The sequence below is a fragment of the Mercenaria mercenaria genome, unplaced genomic scaffold (genome assembly GCF_021730395.1).
Source record: "Mercenaria mercenaria strain notata unplaced genomic scaffold, MADL_Memer_1 contig_4947, whole genome shotgun sequence".
In the NCBI taxonomy this organism is placed as follows: Eukaryota; Metazoa; Mollusca; class Bivalvia; order Venerida; family Veneridae; genus Mercenaria; species Mercenaria mercenaria.
In genome coordinates, this window is record NW_026463218.1 from 56,779 (window position 1) to 73,837 (window position 17,059).

At 33.7% G+C, this 17,059-nt stretch overlaps 1 protein-coding gene across 5 annotated transcripts in view; it reads right to left on the reverse strand.

Moving 5' to 3' along the window:
- Positions 1-10,582, reverse strand: part of LOC128554332 (uncharacterized) — a 39,796-nt gene extending 29,214 nt beyond the window's left edge. For 4 of the 5 annotated variants that reach the window (XM_053535602.1, XM_053535605.1, XM_053535604.1 and 1 more), the window contains exons 1-4: positions 9,888-10,582; positions 9,130-9,210; positions 6,874-7,284; positions 5,591-5,646 (exon numbers count right to left, since the gene is read on the reverse strand). In XM_053535602.1, the coding sequence (XP_053391577.1) occupies positions 5,591-5,646; positions 6,874-7,284; positions 9,130-9,210; positions 9,888-10,482 (1,143 nt within the window). In that variant the 5' untranslated portion in view covers positions 10,483-10,582. The remainder of the gene's footprint in view (positions 1-5,590; positions 5,647-6,873; positions 7,285-9,129; positions 9,211-9,887) is intronic. The other variant, XM_053535603.1, reaches the window with a different exon arrangement.
- Between the last annotated feature and the right edge of the window lie 6,477 nt (positions 10,583-17,059).

The window sequence follows — 17,059 nt, forward strand, 5'->3', positions numbered from 1 at the left end:
ACTTTTTAAAATTGCTTAAAGCAGATTTCGTGAACTTTGAGCACTAGGACATTATTGATACAAGCGGGCATATGTAAAAGCTCACTGAAAGTGGTGAGTTTTTACAGCATTACAATATCCGGTGTGACCGCTTCAAGCAATAATTTTCCGAAATTCAAGGCATATAGCAGTTAACTTGCTTGCAATCGTTTCGTTCAATTTTCATGTAAAACAACTCTTTCATGCTATGTTTAGGTGATGTTTGAAATTCTTGTAAAATATTGACCTAATAAACTACGATGAGCGTTCGTTCTTGTTACGCCAACATTAAATCGCTCCTATTGGATGTACGCACGTATTGAGTGTACAATATACTGATTAAAGGTTAAAGTTAGGTGTGTATGTATACATTCAATGCTTGCGTACACTCTATGCGTTAGATTTAATGCCGAATCTTCATGTGACACATGGTGCAGAAACAAAGATAAACCAGACTGGTAATTGGTAGAAGTTCCGAAATCTTGCTTTTTGAGCCTTCAAAATCAGGGGAATGAGCCAAATTCCATTTAAAGTAATTGTTAGTTTAAAGTTATAATATTAGCCAGATAAGATTAGCGAATCGTAGCGAACGTAATAGGAAGGTAATTTTTTTACAACAACGCATAAAACGTTCGTTCACGAAGACATTGGCTGGATAAATTTACTTGTAAATTGATAGATTCCACCGATGGAGACGGATATAAAAAATGTTATTTTCGGTTTCAGTGACACAACCGCCATCATTCGGATACGTCCGTAACTACGCTAAAGGAAGTGGCTAATCGTACGGTCCCGGTACGGTTCTGATGGTCGCAGTTCAGAGCACGTGGTTATTTTTGAAAATCAGTTTCAAAATTTTACCTATTTATGAATTTAATTTAATCATAAACATAGCCATTTTCAATAAAATCTATAAAACAACATACAAGTTCTCAGAAAATGTCAATAAATAACGATTCTATACCGCCTATTGGTTTTTCAAAATGAAGAGTACCCTGATCAGGTGACATTTTGAACTGCCATGACGGACAAAATATTGCAGACAGGGGTACAAATTATGTGTTCAAATTATGTTGCATGGATTATTTATGCCAGATCAAAAGGAAAATGGACTAGAAATTTGGTAAAGTAAAAGGTGAGTCCATTGCATTTGATGAAATTTTAGCGTGACAGACTTCTGGCACGATTCCTGGTTAGGTTCCAGAACGTACGGGATTCGTTTGAGCTCAGAGATCCGTAACAGCATATAAACATCTCTGGGCTGAATTTGTTTAGCAAGGGACTACTGTGCAGATGTAGACAAATTAATTGTTCGTACGGGACCGTAAAACGAGCCAAACTAAATGACTGTTCGTACGGGACCGTACAAAGAGCCACGCTAAATCTATTTTAAGAAACACAACAACAACATGCCTAGCACATTCGTATCGCATTTCTGGTAAACTGCCTTTCCTTTTATTGAACAACTGGCTGAATTTGATAACATTAATGTATTGTTTGTAGAAATGGCATAGAAAAGCCAAATATTTGTAAATTTCAGCATTTATCCGCCGTCTTTACACAAAATCCTATCACGGCCAATCAGCCATTGTTGTTTTCGACGTATTTAAAATTTTGTCACGTGACACTGTCTTCGTTGGTTTACAGAATTCGGCGAAGCCTGGTGAGTTAATTAGTGACCAGCTGGTCATTAAATATTTTATGGTTTTATATCCATTCGTATCTCAACAATATTTGGCCATCCAAGTCTAACAAACGGGCGAATTTGTTCATTAGACTGTTTTCTACAAATCTACAAAGTTATCTTCTTCATTTCAATGGTGATTTTAAACAGGATTATAACATAATCAACAATTGGGTAAAATTTGCCGTCTTATCGGTAAAATTATCCCCCCTTGAAATCACCTGGCTGGGCGATATCGATTTTTATCTGATTGATATTTTCCAATAGAAACAAAGAAGGAAAAAAAGTTTGAACAAATACTGTTTTTATTAGAATGAACACACAATATTTATTATCCTATTGAAGTGTTCGTCATTCTTTTCTCTTTACAAAGATATAAAAAATATATATCTAAAAAGAAGAATTAATGCTTCCCTTTGCGATTAAAAAACACCATTATCAGTCTCAATTTACGACATACAGTTACTGAATAAAATAAGCAAAACCCTGTGATACGTATCTTATTCTTTCCCCTGTAGCAACTTTATTTATTCAAAATTTGAGAATATTTATTATCCTATTGAAGTATTCTACATACAATAAATTTTTATATATGTTTTTATTTTAATTTTTTTAAATGTATTCTTGCTTCCCTGGACGTTTAAAACTTGGTGATTTTTGTATAATTTCTTTATTGCTCGTGTCCATGGTATTTCGGAACGCGCGCGGAAACACACGAACTCGACCGAAGTTAATCTGTCGATGATACAGAGAGCTGATGGTTACAAAAGAGTATTATTATTAATAGGTGTTCAATCTGTTATATTTATTATATAGTCTGTAGTTACTGATATGTATCCCTGACGAAAAAAAGAAATATTGTATTGTATTGTTATATTGGTAATTCTTACTGCATGCATCAATATAAAAGGAAAAAGAAAGAAAGGTAGAGAGAGAGAGAGAGAGAGAGAGAGAGAGAGAGAGAGAGAGAAGAAAGGAAAGTCATAACTATTTCATAAGTTAAATTCACACAATTACAAAAGAAGCTAGAGTGTATAAATGGTCTATATTTTACTGCTTGCTAAAATTCATAAGACAATATGCACTTTCAAACTATATAAGTATCCTTCTAAAGATATAGCCACTGTCTCGTATTCTAAAGATTCGCATAATTATATTATACCCCTTAGTTTAAGTTTCAACCATATATATGTTATAAAGAATTTATATAATGCAAGAGTAAATTGTTTTCGGAGCCTCGGAAACAGCCATACTAAAACACTTTTTGATAGTTATTTATTACCAATTAACCGCTTTTTGCAAGTTTATTGCGTATCAACACCTTTTTATTAGTGTACTAGGGGTGATCAGGTCTTTTTATTATACAGATAATCTACTCGGTGATTGCGTCTATATTAAGAGCATTTTGAAACAAATGAAGAAAGATACATATGATAATGCGACAGAGATTTAGTATTTACTTGTATTTGAATTACAGTATTTTTTTTCCTGAATACAGGTTAATTGTTCGATATTAAAGTACACGTATAGATACATAGGGAACATGTTGAAGGTTCGCCTTAGAGTGAAAATATTATATCATAAAAGTTTTCCGACAACATTGTGAAAAATTGTCGTTTAATGATATATTAGTTTATTATCTCTTCTGAAAATTATTATGTACTCTCTGTGCTCCATATTATATAATGCTTTCACTTGCTGTAGGCATTGCATTTATAACCTTTATGCAATGAATCGAAATTGAATTGAACTGAATGTACGCAAAGCGAATCTTAAGCAAGTATAGCACGCGCTAAAAGAAATGAAAAATATGTAATTCCTTGTTCATATAGTAATAATATACGTGATAATTATTATGAATAACCTTTCTACTACATTGGTGTCACATTATCCTAAATCTTTCCTAAAATACTTTTTTCTATGAAATAAACGCTTGTTTTGTTCTTTGATTTTTTCACTTTTTATTTTAACAATCTGACATTTATTAAATCAGTCAGTCAGTAACCTTTGAGAAACTTTTGGAAGTCATTATTCGCACATACTTTATTACGTAATGACTGGCTCGGGGACAAATAGGTCACACTTCCAATTAAACAGGCTCTGGTGTCATAAATAGATACCTTTTACATTGTAAAGTATATTTGTTTGTTTGTTTTTCTGTTTATTTTTATTAGTGTGTGAAATATGTTTTTCAAATATTCGTTACATAGCAAAATTAGTTTTGACAAGTTAAATATGATTAAATACAATTAATTGATTAATTTGTTAAATTTTCATTAAAATTCCATTGAATGTAACAAAAAAACAACATATTTCACATCTATTTATCATAATTGAAAATGATATTGTCAGTTTGTAAGCACTTTAAAAATAATAAATTTTTCCTGCTTTCTACTTTTAAGATAATAGTAGTTTCGTGTACATGTATATTGTGCTCGCCTAACATACATGATTTTGTGCATTTATATTTGTTTTTTATGTCTTTAATGCAAAATATAAAGAAGATAATATAGTGCTGATCATATTTTCATATACCATGGCACTATAACTGAAAATACAAATTTCAAGTAGGAGCTATCTATATTAAATATATGTGTAGTTAACTGCATCAAAATACAAGGACTGAAAAAATTATTAAAATATCATTTCCTGAAAAAGAGATATTTGAGCTGAAAAAAAATGATCCCGGATGAAATATTTAGAAAAAATGGAGACAACTCCGCAAAGACTTTATGATAGGCTTAGGTGACTATTGACCTAGAACCTCATGCAAACTATGCACATTTTACCTCTAATCATGAAAAAAAGCATGCATACTTGCCACATGGATTAGCAACCTGAATACAAAACTATGTAAAGATCAAATAAGTGATTGCCCTGGGGAAAGTAGGACATTTTTTGTGGTGAAATTTGTCAACAAACAGACGATTTTTTTCAACAAAGTCAAAACCCACAGAGTTTCACAGGGTGACATTTGTTGAGAGGGTTACTGCTGGAAAGAGAACAATTTCAACTACCCATACTTATGCGTTAAAGTATGGGAATAATATCTAGAAACATGAGAAAATCGAAGAAATCAATTTCAAGACCGTTAGATGCATAACTGTGTAATCATACATGGCATTTATCATAGATAGGTTACTTTTCCTTTGCACTGATATAACATGGGCAGGATTAGGATTAAGAAACGGTGTTCACTCAACAATTTCACTATATAAACGGATTGTTTCCCTTGTGTAAAGAAGGCTTAGGGTAAGTCTCTATACCATGCAAAATAAAAGAATAAAATAACGTAGTGTCTTCTTTTTCCGTTCTATATTTTACATTATTGAAAAACAGAATTAAACCAAGTTGTTACATTGTATGTAACCTGATGACTATATTTGTTGTTGTTGTTGTTTTACCGGTATTTGAAATTGGTGTAAAATAAATCCCCCTTCCTACGTTTTTACAGCAGATCTCTAAGCTATAATCCGAGTTATTTATGATCGGCACATCCCGTGAGATGATAAGCGGAGATAGCCGAACCATAACGGTTTGCAACACTCGCTAAAATATCTGATAGTGATCGATATTTAGCTAGACGGTCAAAGGAAGACAATAATGTATAGCGTTGATCTCGATGAATACGGAAAGATAATAGAATCGATTTTTACCCAGTTCTTCAGTACGTTTAAGTATTGTAATTATTATGTGTTATTTATGGTCTGTCATAACTCTTAAATAGTACAGTACAAATGTTAGTGTAACTATGAAAATGCCTAAATACTGACTACATGTATATTGTTGAGATCATGGACATAGTTAGGCCACATATAAGTAATAAAATATTTAAGCTTCTTTGAAATTTATAACTTTAAGAAATTTAGATTTATTAACTATTTTTACCTTTTTTCTTATTTTGTTTTGTGGTATAACATCGTCCTCAGACATGCATACTTCTTCTGAAATAACCAGATAAAACAGGCATTTCAAAGAACTGAAACTCGTAATGTGTATCTACCTTTAAGCCTAAAAATATTTGTGTTATTGTGGTCCGACCATAAATTCTACTGAAGACCGTAAGAATGATGAATGCATGACCGCAATAGCGCGGCGTTTTGACTTTAAAATCAAACAAAACCGCGATGCTAATATACCACCCGCGGCGCTACAATTTACTAGTCTCGGTTATAATTTAAATTTTGTGAAAGGTGCGTTTGCTTCTATTTTTAATTGTCTGAAAGGAAAACAAATAGGGGAAAGACTAACCGAGAGGAGAAAAAAACTTCGCTTTTTCTCCCTTGCTTGTGTACAAAAAGCTAAGAGGGAAAAAGTAACCAAGGGAGAGATGAATCCTAACTGGTTTGTATTTTCTTCCATTTTGTGATGGGGTCGGGTAGGGGGACTGGTCTGTTTACCCTTGTTTGTGCACAAAATCTAGGGTGTAAAAACTTACTCGGGGAACAAACCAGATATTTTTAAAGGGGAAATTCTGACCGGGGAAAGAAACTGGCCGTTACTGAGACAACAGTACTGGAAGACAATGCAGGAACCCACTATTAACAATTGCTGCACATTATGTGGTGTTAGAATGTTGAAAACATGTTAATACATTCTAATCAGCAAATATTATATTTACTTGACACTAGTAATGCTTCCAGAAAAACGACCTACATTTTGGCCATGCCACCAAAACACAACTATTTGTTTTTGCCTTATTGATAGTCATCCTTAGTCCAGAAAGTAAGAAGACTCCCAGAAGCATACATGGTTCTTGAGCGTGCTAGGAGTAGGTTAGCTTTCTACCAATCTTTCACTTTGTCAGTCATTTTAGTTAGAGGATTGAACTCGCAACCAATGTTTTAAGTTTTCGTTGTCCGGCCTAATAATTTACTGCTGAACCACTGTGTCCACTCTATAATCAACGCCATAATTATGAATGCATAATCTATAAGTACTTCGCATTACATTTGGTTTAGCACTATACAAGATTGGACTTTTCAATGTAGTATCATATCATATTGAACAATTACAATGATATTTACCGCCCACGGGCAATCTTAATTCACATACATATTATGTATGTAAATGGCTACACACTGCCAGGACATGGGCTTAGTCACAGAGGTTTTCAAATCTTCCTATACCCTTTTAATTACAAAGATTTAAAAAGTATTTATCAAACTTACCTAATTTCTGTATTATTTTCTGAGAGTTCTCCGGTGGCACACATATTTGTATTGTAACTAAATCATCAACCATATCTTGGAGTGCCATTGCTATGCCGTGTAGACGTCTTTGTAGGATTGGACCGCTAAAGTAGTCTACCAGATATATCAAGGACGTTACGGAAAAGCATGTAAACTTGAAGATAATTGAACCAGTACTGACACTCTCCACTTCCGGGCCAATCTGACGAATGTCTTCCTTAATTGTATCAACACATGATTGGATATGTGTATGAAGTTTCCCTGTTAATACACCTCCATGATGTGCGCCTGAAAATGCTTCCTCTAATTTCTTTCCCAGTCCAATAAAGAGTATTGCACTGGAAAATGCTGCAACATAGATTGAAGGGTTCGGTTTTGGTTGCTGAAAATCTATATGTGAAAAATGTTCTTTTCAGTACAGAATGACAGACTACCACTTCAAACATAAACAGAGAATATCAGGCTACTGTTTTATATTAATAAATTCATTAGAAGCATCGTTGAACATACAAAAGAACCTTTTATTTGTTACAAACATGCCTAACAGCGAGGTACGTGTCTGTCTTAAACAATAGTTTGCAACGTAATAAGCCGCTAATGTATGTTGTCAATACACAGCCTTAAATCTTTTTTTTTTTTTTTTTTTGTATTTTGAATTAAAATAGCTCTTCAAAATCCTTAACATCATAAACTGAAATAAGAACAACTAAGCCTAGCCTCATGGTTTAAACTTGACTTGAATTAAATTTCCTGCAAAATGAAGTTTTATCCTCAGTTTATTTTCATGTCCGATACCCATCATCACCAAGCAAACGTTAGGCCAAGGTTAAATGATATACAGGCCAAAACGTCTCTTGATTCAATAAATAGATAACCGTCTCCTCGACGACCAGAATTTAAAAGCATTCCTTTACATGATTATGCAATAGTCCTTGATTCAAGTGTAGAAATCTTTTGCGATTCCTCGAGCGGTTTCGTTATAAAATATTATCATGGTAGTTGCAAATACATTACGCGACGGTCTCGCATAAATATGCCCTTTGTTGTATTATTAAAAAACAAACAGGATGTAGTTTTGGATAAGTACAGAAGTCCGGCAAAACTTAATTTCGTCACAAGCCTTATACAGCAAAATGTATTACACCTCTCGATTTTGCCTTTCAATTCACATGTGTTACAGTGAAGACACCCATCCCTATCAATATACAAAACTGTTTCAATTGAACGACAGACAACCATTAATTAACCATTAATTAAAATATCAATTTAGATACTGATATACATAAAATAGAGTCCATACATTACATAGTCTTATAATTTCCTTAGATAAAGATAATATTTGTTTATTGCCTAATAAATCAAAATTCATTTGGCTTGTCGAAGAAAATATACTCGTCGAACCTCTCCCGAGATTTGTAAAAAAAGATACTGAGCAAACATTCCCCCAGTAAATCAATAGTACTATTTCATTAATTAACAGACATCGTATTTCTCTTTTACAGAGCTGTGTAATACTGGTGACGTTGATCATGTACCTAAATTAGCATACTATATGCAAAGGAAAGGAGACATGCAAATAAATTTCGGCTGTTTAAACGAGGGACTAAATACTGTTACAGATCAAGATAAATTTTCTTTGGTTTCAATGGAAAATGGGTTCAAAGAAGAATGATATTATTACATAATCGAGCACGGCTCTCATCCGGAGGCTCTAGTATGCAAACGTCAGTGTGCAATGTTGATTGTTTTAACGTGATTTGTTTAGAGCTTTTCCTGATTTAAATCAGCTAATTGAGCATGTAAAATTTGTGGGAGATATCTTCCTGATTCTCTTTATGCAGATTGGATAAAATAAACCAATGAAAGAGAAAACAAAACTGTTAATATGAGGAATACACTGTGATTATATAGGGACCATCTGGATATATTATACATTAGGCTGTTTGAATTATGCTAGAAGCAATTCAGCGTCCACACACTTTTAACAATCCGGTATATTTTATATCCAAATGGTAAGTACTTAACGATAATTTAGTTCTTTAGTCATTTACAAAATGCTTTACCACGACAAACAACTGATTACTCGCGTCCTTCAAAACCTATTCTTTTAATCTTAATGTTATCGAATTTATGCAATGCGCAAACTCCTTAATTCTTACAGCACATTATGAATCATTTAGTATAAATATTATATATTTATTTTGCTCGGTAATAAAATAATAAATAGAACATTACATATGTCAATATGTCCCAGATTTCCATTTTCTTCTAATCTCTCTTGAACGTCCTGCAAAGCTGTCTTCAGTCCATCAATTCCTGAAATATAATGTTGAAAATAGAAATAAAAAAGATTAAGAATTCTTACGTTGAAATGTGTTTTAGGGTAATATTTTGATTACGTTCACTGAAGTCGTTGTCAACATGACTAAACACTCTAGGAACTCTTATTAATTTGGAAATACAGATCCCCTAAGATGCTGCGCGGGTAACATTCCCGTATAGATGACGGGCATTTGCAATTCTTAAATCATCTCTCTTATATGTGTATATGTAAATCCAAATAAGAAGCAATAGTATTCAAACTGTTAAGTTTTATTTAATAAAAGGTCAAATAGCGTAATGTTTTATTCAGTGTACCCGCTTATCTAAAGAAAGGCTAGGCAAAAAAGCTTATAATATAGCAGTAAAAACAAATTTGAAACAAGAGTAATTCATTCCAACATAAAACACAACGGTACAGGCATTTTTAAAAATACAATGTCGTGTTTAGATTCAAATTGTATTTACTAATTTTACTTCAACAGTGTGTTAGCGGCGCCATAAAATATTAGTTCACTAAAATGGCCTTCTATTTTCAAAACTAAACGATTTCGTTTTATTCACATTCATTTTCAAAAGCCCAGTCAAGAAAAAGCTTTGCGCTTACATGCTTTACAACAGACATTTATTGATTTATGAATTTTATATTTGGCACATGATTAAACTTCTGTTACCTTTCTGTGTGAATTTTATCCAAACACCATATTTTTTTTCATCGAACAACCATTCTTTTAACTTCTCTCTCCCTTTCTCAAAATCAGCCAATTGTACATTCTCTATTTCCTTTAAAACATTTTTTAGTTCAGCCTCCAGCTCAGGATTATTTAACTCGTTTGAACACCTGCTTATTATACCTTCGATTCTGTCAAGATATACTTCATACGCATGTTCATCAATGTCACCGTCTCCTAAATGGACTAGCTTGTTCCTCAACTTTCTAAAAAACGTTATGTCCTGGTTGACACGCTCTTCAAGCCCACAGAAATGTATCAGAAGAAAGCAAAATGTGTTCAGATCCCAACGATCTAAATCTGTCGACTTAGAATGTCCGGGAAATAAAGTCTGTTTCAATTTTTCCCCAAGTTTATGCTTGAGAATCTTCTCTCTGTTTGTATAAAGGAAATCATCAACTGTCCATGGAAATGGATCGTGACCCTCTGGAGTTATGTCATGCACTCTTTTCAGAAATAATTCCTTTGTTATCCTAAACCCACAGCGATGGACGGCGTAAATCAAATGACAATATTTTGGTGCTTTTGGAGGTGGCATACTTCACTTCATTATGTATGTTTAACTTCGGTTATGTCAAAGTATTTTATCTATATCTTGTCATGTAATAGAGACGTACCACGAGTATGATAACATTTTTCTCCCTGAAAATATAAGGAAAGATAATAACATCAAGGATATATTATCTAAACTGTGTCGATGTAACTAGAAAACCAACCATTGCTTCCATTCACTTAGTTTCGTTGACTAGGTTTCGGATCATTCATATGGCAGTTTACAATCATTAACAGACATGTATTTCATGTATGTTCGTCAGAAAATCAACAAAAATCCTAGTAATAGATAAAAGATCTGCAGTGAACTCTTCAACATGAAGAAACAATTAAATGATGTAAACTATTGGGACAACAAACAGACTGATTCAACGATGATAAAACAGACCGATAGTATGTAACAGATGTTTTTACATGTAATTTAGCTTATTACTTGGTTTATTGTTTTCACTTTGATTATATAATACCTTACACTCTTTCCCATTCTTAGTCTTCCACAATTCTGCACTAATACTAAAATGTTTTACACTTAATCTACCATGATAATCCCAAGTTCCCAACAAATCATACAATTTGATGTACTTTAATAAGTTTAAAAACAAAGTTACAAAACTTTGACAGAAATACCCTGGACTTCCGAACAATACACAATAAAATAGAGGCTACCCTTGAATCAAACAAGTTAAGCTGTAGAACTGAAGGTAGTATCATTGACCTGGTTTTGTTGAAACTTTGGGATGGTTTTTTCGGCCCCTTCTGCTTCACTAAAACACAGTTTTGGTCTTTGACGCATTTACCTATCAAATCATAATTTGCAATAATCGATCATATCATTTAAGCCAGTTCTAGATTATATTCTTTTTCAGCTAAGATGACATAGTCACAAAATTTGCAGTTATTTATTTATTTATTCAATGAAATGTGTAGAGTCTTCTTAGATCCACTGCAAATCATCCTCCAACCAATGTCTGGATGCTTACTAGCTATGACTTGCAATAAATGATAATTTTAATGCTATAATATGTAAATGTCTGATAACACAAGTCTGATAAATATCTGAAACTAGCTTAAATGCTTGAAAAATATCTCAATTTTTTACTGCATTGATTCCAAACTTGATTTTACCAAACTAGTTTCTATCGATAATCTCTATAGGGAAACCTGCTTTGAAACTCTCAAACAAAGAAGAGAACAACACAAACTCACACTCTTTTATAAAATGACAAACAACCTATCTCCTCCATATCTCAATTCTATCGTACCTGATAATGTGAGCGATACGACTACATACAACCTATGGAACGCCAACAACACAAGGGATATCCACTGTCATACACAACTCTATGCAAATTCATTCCTGCCATCGGTTGTAAATGCCTGGAATCAGCTTCCTATTGAACACCGAAACTGTACTACACTCAACTCTTTCAAAAGCAAACTCAGTGCCAACCAACCCATGGTTCTCTCTCATGTAGCTGGGCATACGTTGGATGTAGTGATAACCAGAGATAATGATGTCACGGTTTCAAATATTGAGGTCATAGATCCTGGACTCTCTGATTCAAATGGAAAGATGTCACGTGATCATTTTGCTGTGATATTTGACGCTAAAGCTTCCAAACCACCCCCAGTACAAAAAACTGTGTCGTACAGGAAATTACGTTCGATCGACATTGACTCATTTCGAGAAGACATACGAAGAATAGATTTCTTTAACACACAATGCACTCCATCTGATACTGATATCGATGAATCTGTGGAGGAATATTCAAATCAGTTAATTTCTATAGTAGACAAACACGCCCCTTTGACTACCAAGACTATTGAGTTAAGACCTTCATGTCCTTGGTATACCGAGCAACTCCACAAAGCAAAACATCAGAAACGAAAATTAGAACGGAAATGGCGTGAAAGTAAGCTCACAATCGATCACCAAATTTACCGAACACAGTGTGCTGAAGTGAATAAGATGCTAAAACAAGCTCGTGTTGAATACTATACAGGCAAAATTGACTCATGTGGCAGTGATCATAAGAGTTTATCAAAGATTACCAAAAATCTTCTTGGCGATACAAATGAGGTGATTTTACCATCACAATCATCTCCACAGCATCTCGCACAAGATTTCAGTGACTTCTTTATTGGAAAGATCGAAACAATCAGAAACGATATAGCATCGCAAACACAATCTGTATCTGATTTAGATGACATAGAAACTGAATACACAGGTGTCAATTATGTAGAGTTTACTCAAACCTCAGAAGACGAAGTGAAATCAATTATCAAAAAGTCAGCGAACAAATCATGTGAACTAGATCCTATCCCAACATGGTTATTAAAAGAATGTCTTGACGAACTAACACCAGTGATAACAACAATTATGAATGCATCTCTAGATGCTGCGTATGTGCCCAAAGCGTTCAAATATTCACGAATAAGACCTCTTCTAAAAAAGCCAAGCCTAGATTCTAATGTCCTAAAAAACAATAGACCTGTGTCAAACTTGCCGTTTCTGTCTAAAATCTTAGAAAAGGTGGTAGATGTTCGAACTGAAAATCATCTGAGGAACAACGAACTTCATGAAGTTAATCAATCTGCTTATAAAAAATTCCACTCAACCGAAACCGCCCTATTAAAAGTCCAAAATGACATTCTTCAATCGTTGGATAAGAACAATGTGACTATTCTTGTGATGCTTGATCTCTCTGCAGCATTTGACACTATTGACCACGGGGCGCTGATTCATCGCCTTGAACGTCACTTTGGTGTTACAGGCAAGCCACTCGCATGGATGATGTCATACCTTAGTGACCGCTACCAGACCGTATGCATAGATGGCGAGCTATCACAACCAGTGCTAATGAAGTACAGTGTACCCCAAGGGTCTGTCCTGGGGCCAAAGAACTACACAATGTACACAAAACCAGTCGGAGCTATCTGCAGAAAGCACGGACTGAACAATCATTTCTATGCGGACGATTCGCATTTATATCAATCCTTCAAACCAATAAATAAAATGTCTATTGAAGAGACCATTCATCGCGTTGAAAGTTGTTTAAAGGATATAGTAAGTTGGATGAATACTAACATGTTGAAACTCAATGCTGAAAAAACAGAATTAATCTTATTTTCATCTGAACACAAGACACAATTTGTTTCAAACATATCTGTGAAAGTGGACGGCTCTGAAATCAAACAATCAGGCAGTGTCAGGAACCTCGGTGCTTTCCTGGATTCGAACATGAGGATGGAGCAACATGTGAATAGTGTGTGTAGGAATTCCTATGCACAGTTGCGGCAAATTAGTCACATCAGACAATATATAACCGCAAACGCAACCAAATCTCTAATCAACTCTCTTGTTACATCACGTTTGGATTATTGCAACTCTATTCTATATGGAATTCCAAAACAGTCAATGAACAAACTGCAATATGTCCAAAACACGGCAGCTAGAATCGTAACCAGAACATCCAGATACGACCATATAACGCCTGTTCTGCGTGAACTCCATTGGCTTCCAGTGCAATGTAGGGTAGAATACAAAATTATAACATACATATAAGGCACTCAAAGATCAATCACCAGCTTATGTAGCGAACATGCTAGAAGTATATACACCATCCAGAAATCTGAGATCGCAGAATAATGCATTAAAACTAGTGGTGCCCAAATGTCGAACAATACGATTTGGTGACAGGAGCTTTCAGACAGCTGCTGCGAGGTTATGGAATGCCCTCCCATCTGGCATAAGAGAGTGCAAGACCGTGCAAAGTTTCAAAAAAGCGCTAAAGACGCATTATTTCATACAATTCTTTGGCAACTAACATCTCACTGATTACCTGATTTATAATGTAGGTACTTTGGCGGCCAATTAATTACTTTAATTAAGAACTCCAGTGTGGCAGAATAATGTTGGCGGTGTTTTTTTCTGTGGGATGTATCATGGATGTTCTCCGGACCGTTTAGGTAGGGATTGACCCAATCATCCGGGACGGTTTGCATGCTGTGATGCATTTCGCAGACATCATACCGTTTAATTCTGTCTGTTTCAAAATGTAAGATATCTTCTGTTCTATTCTGCTCTGGCCTGTGTCTTTGATAGGTCAGTTTATGTTTTATGATATTGTATTTTTGTTTCATGTTTTGATCTGCCTACCTTCCAATTTAAAATGCTTGGTATCTTATTACCGTAATGTAATTTTAATTTCTTCTATAATAGTTCAATTCCCATTTTTTATTGAACATTATATAAATGTTTTTATGTAAAGCACTTTTGAACGTATTTTTATATGAAAAGAGTGCTATATAAATGTGGTATATAATAATTACTACATTGGCAATCGTAAGCACCAAATTCTACACACTCGTCTCAGAACTCATTGCAGCACCTTAAAGGAACATCTATTTTCAAAAAAACATAATCACCAGTTCTCTATGTGAATGTGGCCAAACCGAAAGTACTCACCATTACTTCTTTGATTGTTATTTCTATCTCCAACAACGCACTGTACTCTTCAATCACATTCTAAACCTCACCACACCTTCTCTGTCTACAATTCTTTTTGGAGACCCAAACCTCTCGGATGATTCAAATAGTGAAATCTTCTCACATGTCCATAATTACATCAGAACAACCAAGCGTTTTGATACATAGCATTCCTCTTTATATATATTATATAATACAATAAATTATTAATTATTGGATATTATGTATCATCTTGCTCACTTTTTCCATGCTGATACTTTAAGAACCAACCGCACTTCCAGCTCGTGTACGTGACCATATCTCTATATTTCTCTACCTCTATCTCCGCCACACTCTCACTTCTAACCTTTTTACTTCCTTCATATATCTCTTAGTCATAAACCAATGTAAAGAATACTTACTGTTTCTAAGTACGTTTAAATATATGCAGTTACTACATTACCATTTTAAAACAAACAATATGAGATAAATAGTTGTCTAGCTTTGGTAATGTATTATTGATATGCATGTTTCATTTGCATGTTTTCCATAGTTTATAAATACTTTATTTTCTAAGTTACCAGCTATCCCTGCTATTTATAAGGAAAGAGTTTCTAAATAAGCTTAGCTTCCTACTCAATCCTTGATTTGTGTAAATATATGTTTGCTGTATACCTGCTTGAAAATAAATATTGTTTAAACCAAACTTGATTTTCTAGGAGACTTTTCTTATCTTGATTAAACAAGATTTAAACGACATCTGCCAGCATGCAGCCATGCGTATACAAAACGTTCCTACCGATCATCAACTAAATGTAACTAACCATTTTAAAGATATGGCATCATATGAACAAAACTTGAAGTTTCATAACATGAAAGCCCAATAACTTTTTTTTTTTGAAAATTTTTATTTATATATTTATTATTTAATCGAATTTTCCTTTTTCAAGCGCTTGTACTCTGACTGTGGAGATGTGTATATAACATGCCACCTTAACCAACGCACCTGGACGGCTCCGCTATATAGCATTGATAAACTTTTAGTAAAATATTAGGAGGAATTCTACTGTACGTGATGTATAGAGATCTCTGCAATAATGTAAACACCATCTGTTGGGCATATCGAATTAATTCAGTTATTGATGATCTTGGTTTTACAAATGTATGTCTTATTTATGACAGAAACATAAATTACATGCATATATTTAACAGGAGACTATGGGACCAATATATTCAAGAATGAAATTATTAATGCTATGCCTAAATCATACTATTACTGTAAAATTAAAAAGGCGTTCGAATTCGAAAAATATCTAAATACTTTTGACAAATGATAGTCTACGAAATAAAATACACATGTTTTAGATTTAGCTCCTATCATTTTAAAGCAGACACTGAAAGATTTAACAGAATCAGTAGAGAAAACAGATTATGAAAGCTATGTCACAAAAATGTTATTGAAATTGAGTATCATTCTATATTGCGCTGTAATATTTTATTTGTGTAGTATAACTATGTAAATAATATTAATTTGTGTTTGTCCGTGGTCTCGCAGTTAGTGGTATTATTACCTAAAATTAACTTATAACTAGATGTGTGTCCATAAGACACAGGTGTCCCCAACTCCTGTCACTTTACATGGTTTCATGACTCTAGATGAAAATTTTCTTAAGATATATGCAACACAATCTTTTAAGCTCTTTATGTGTATTTTTCACTAAGTGAAGGACCATAACTCTGGCCTAGCTGAGTGAAGTCCCAAAGAGAACATCAGGTGCACAACTTCACATGCTACATAACAATTCTTTAATGTTTTATGACTTTTGGTTAAGAACATTTTGAAATACATTGGACACAAACTATTATTTTTTTACTAAGTCTAGGGCCATAACTCTGATCCTGCAAAGTAAAATAAAAGTAAAATAAAAAAACTCGAACAAGTTCATATGCCGGATAATATTAAGATTTATTATACCTCACATAAATGTCCAATGCAAATTTCCCATTAGTTTAACTTGAATAATATATCATATTCCCCAGTGATTTTATATCACATGTGCAAAATCGTTATTTTCAATTTCTGCGCAGGTGATAT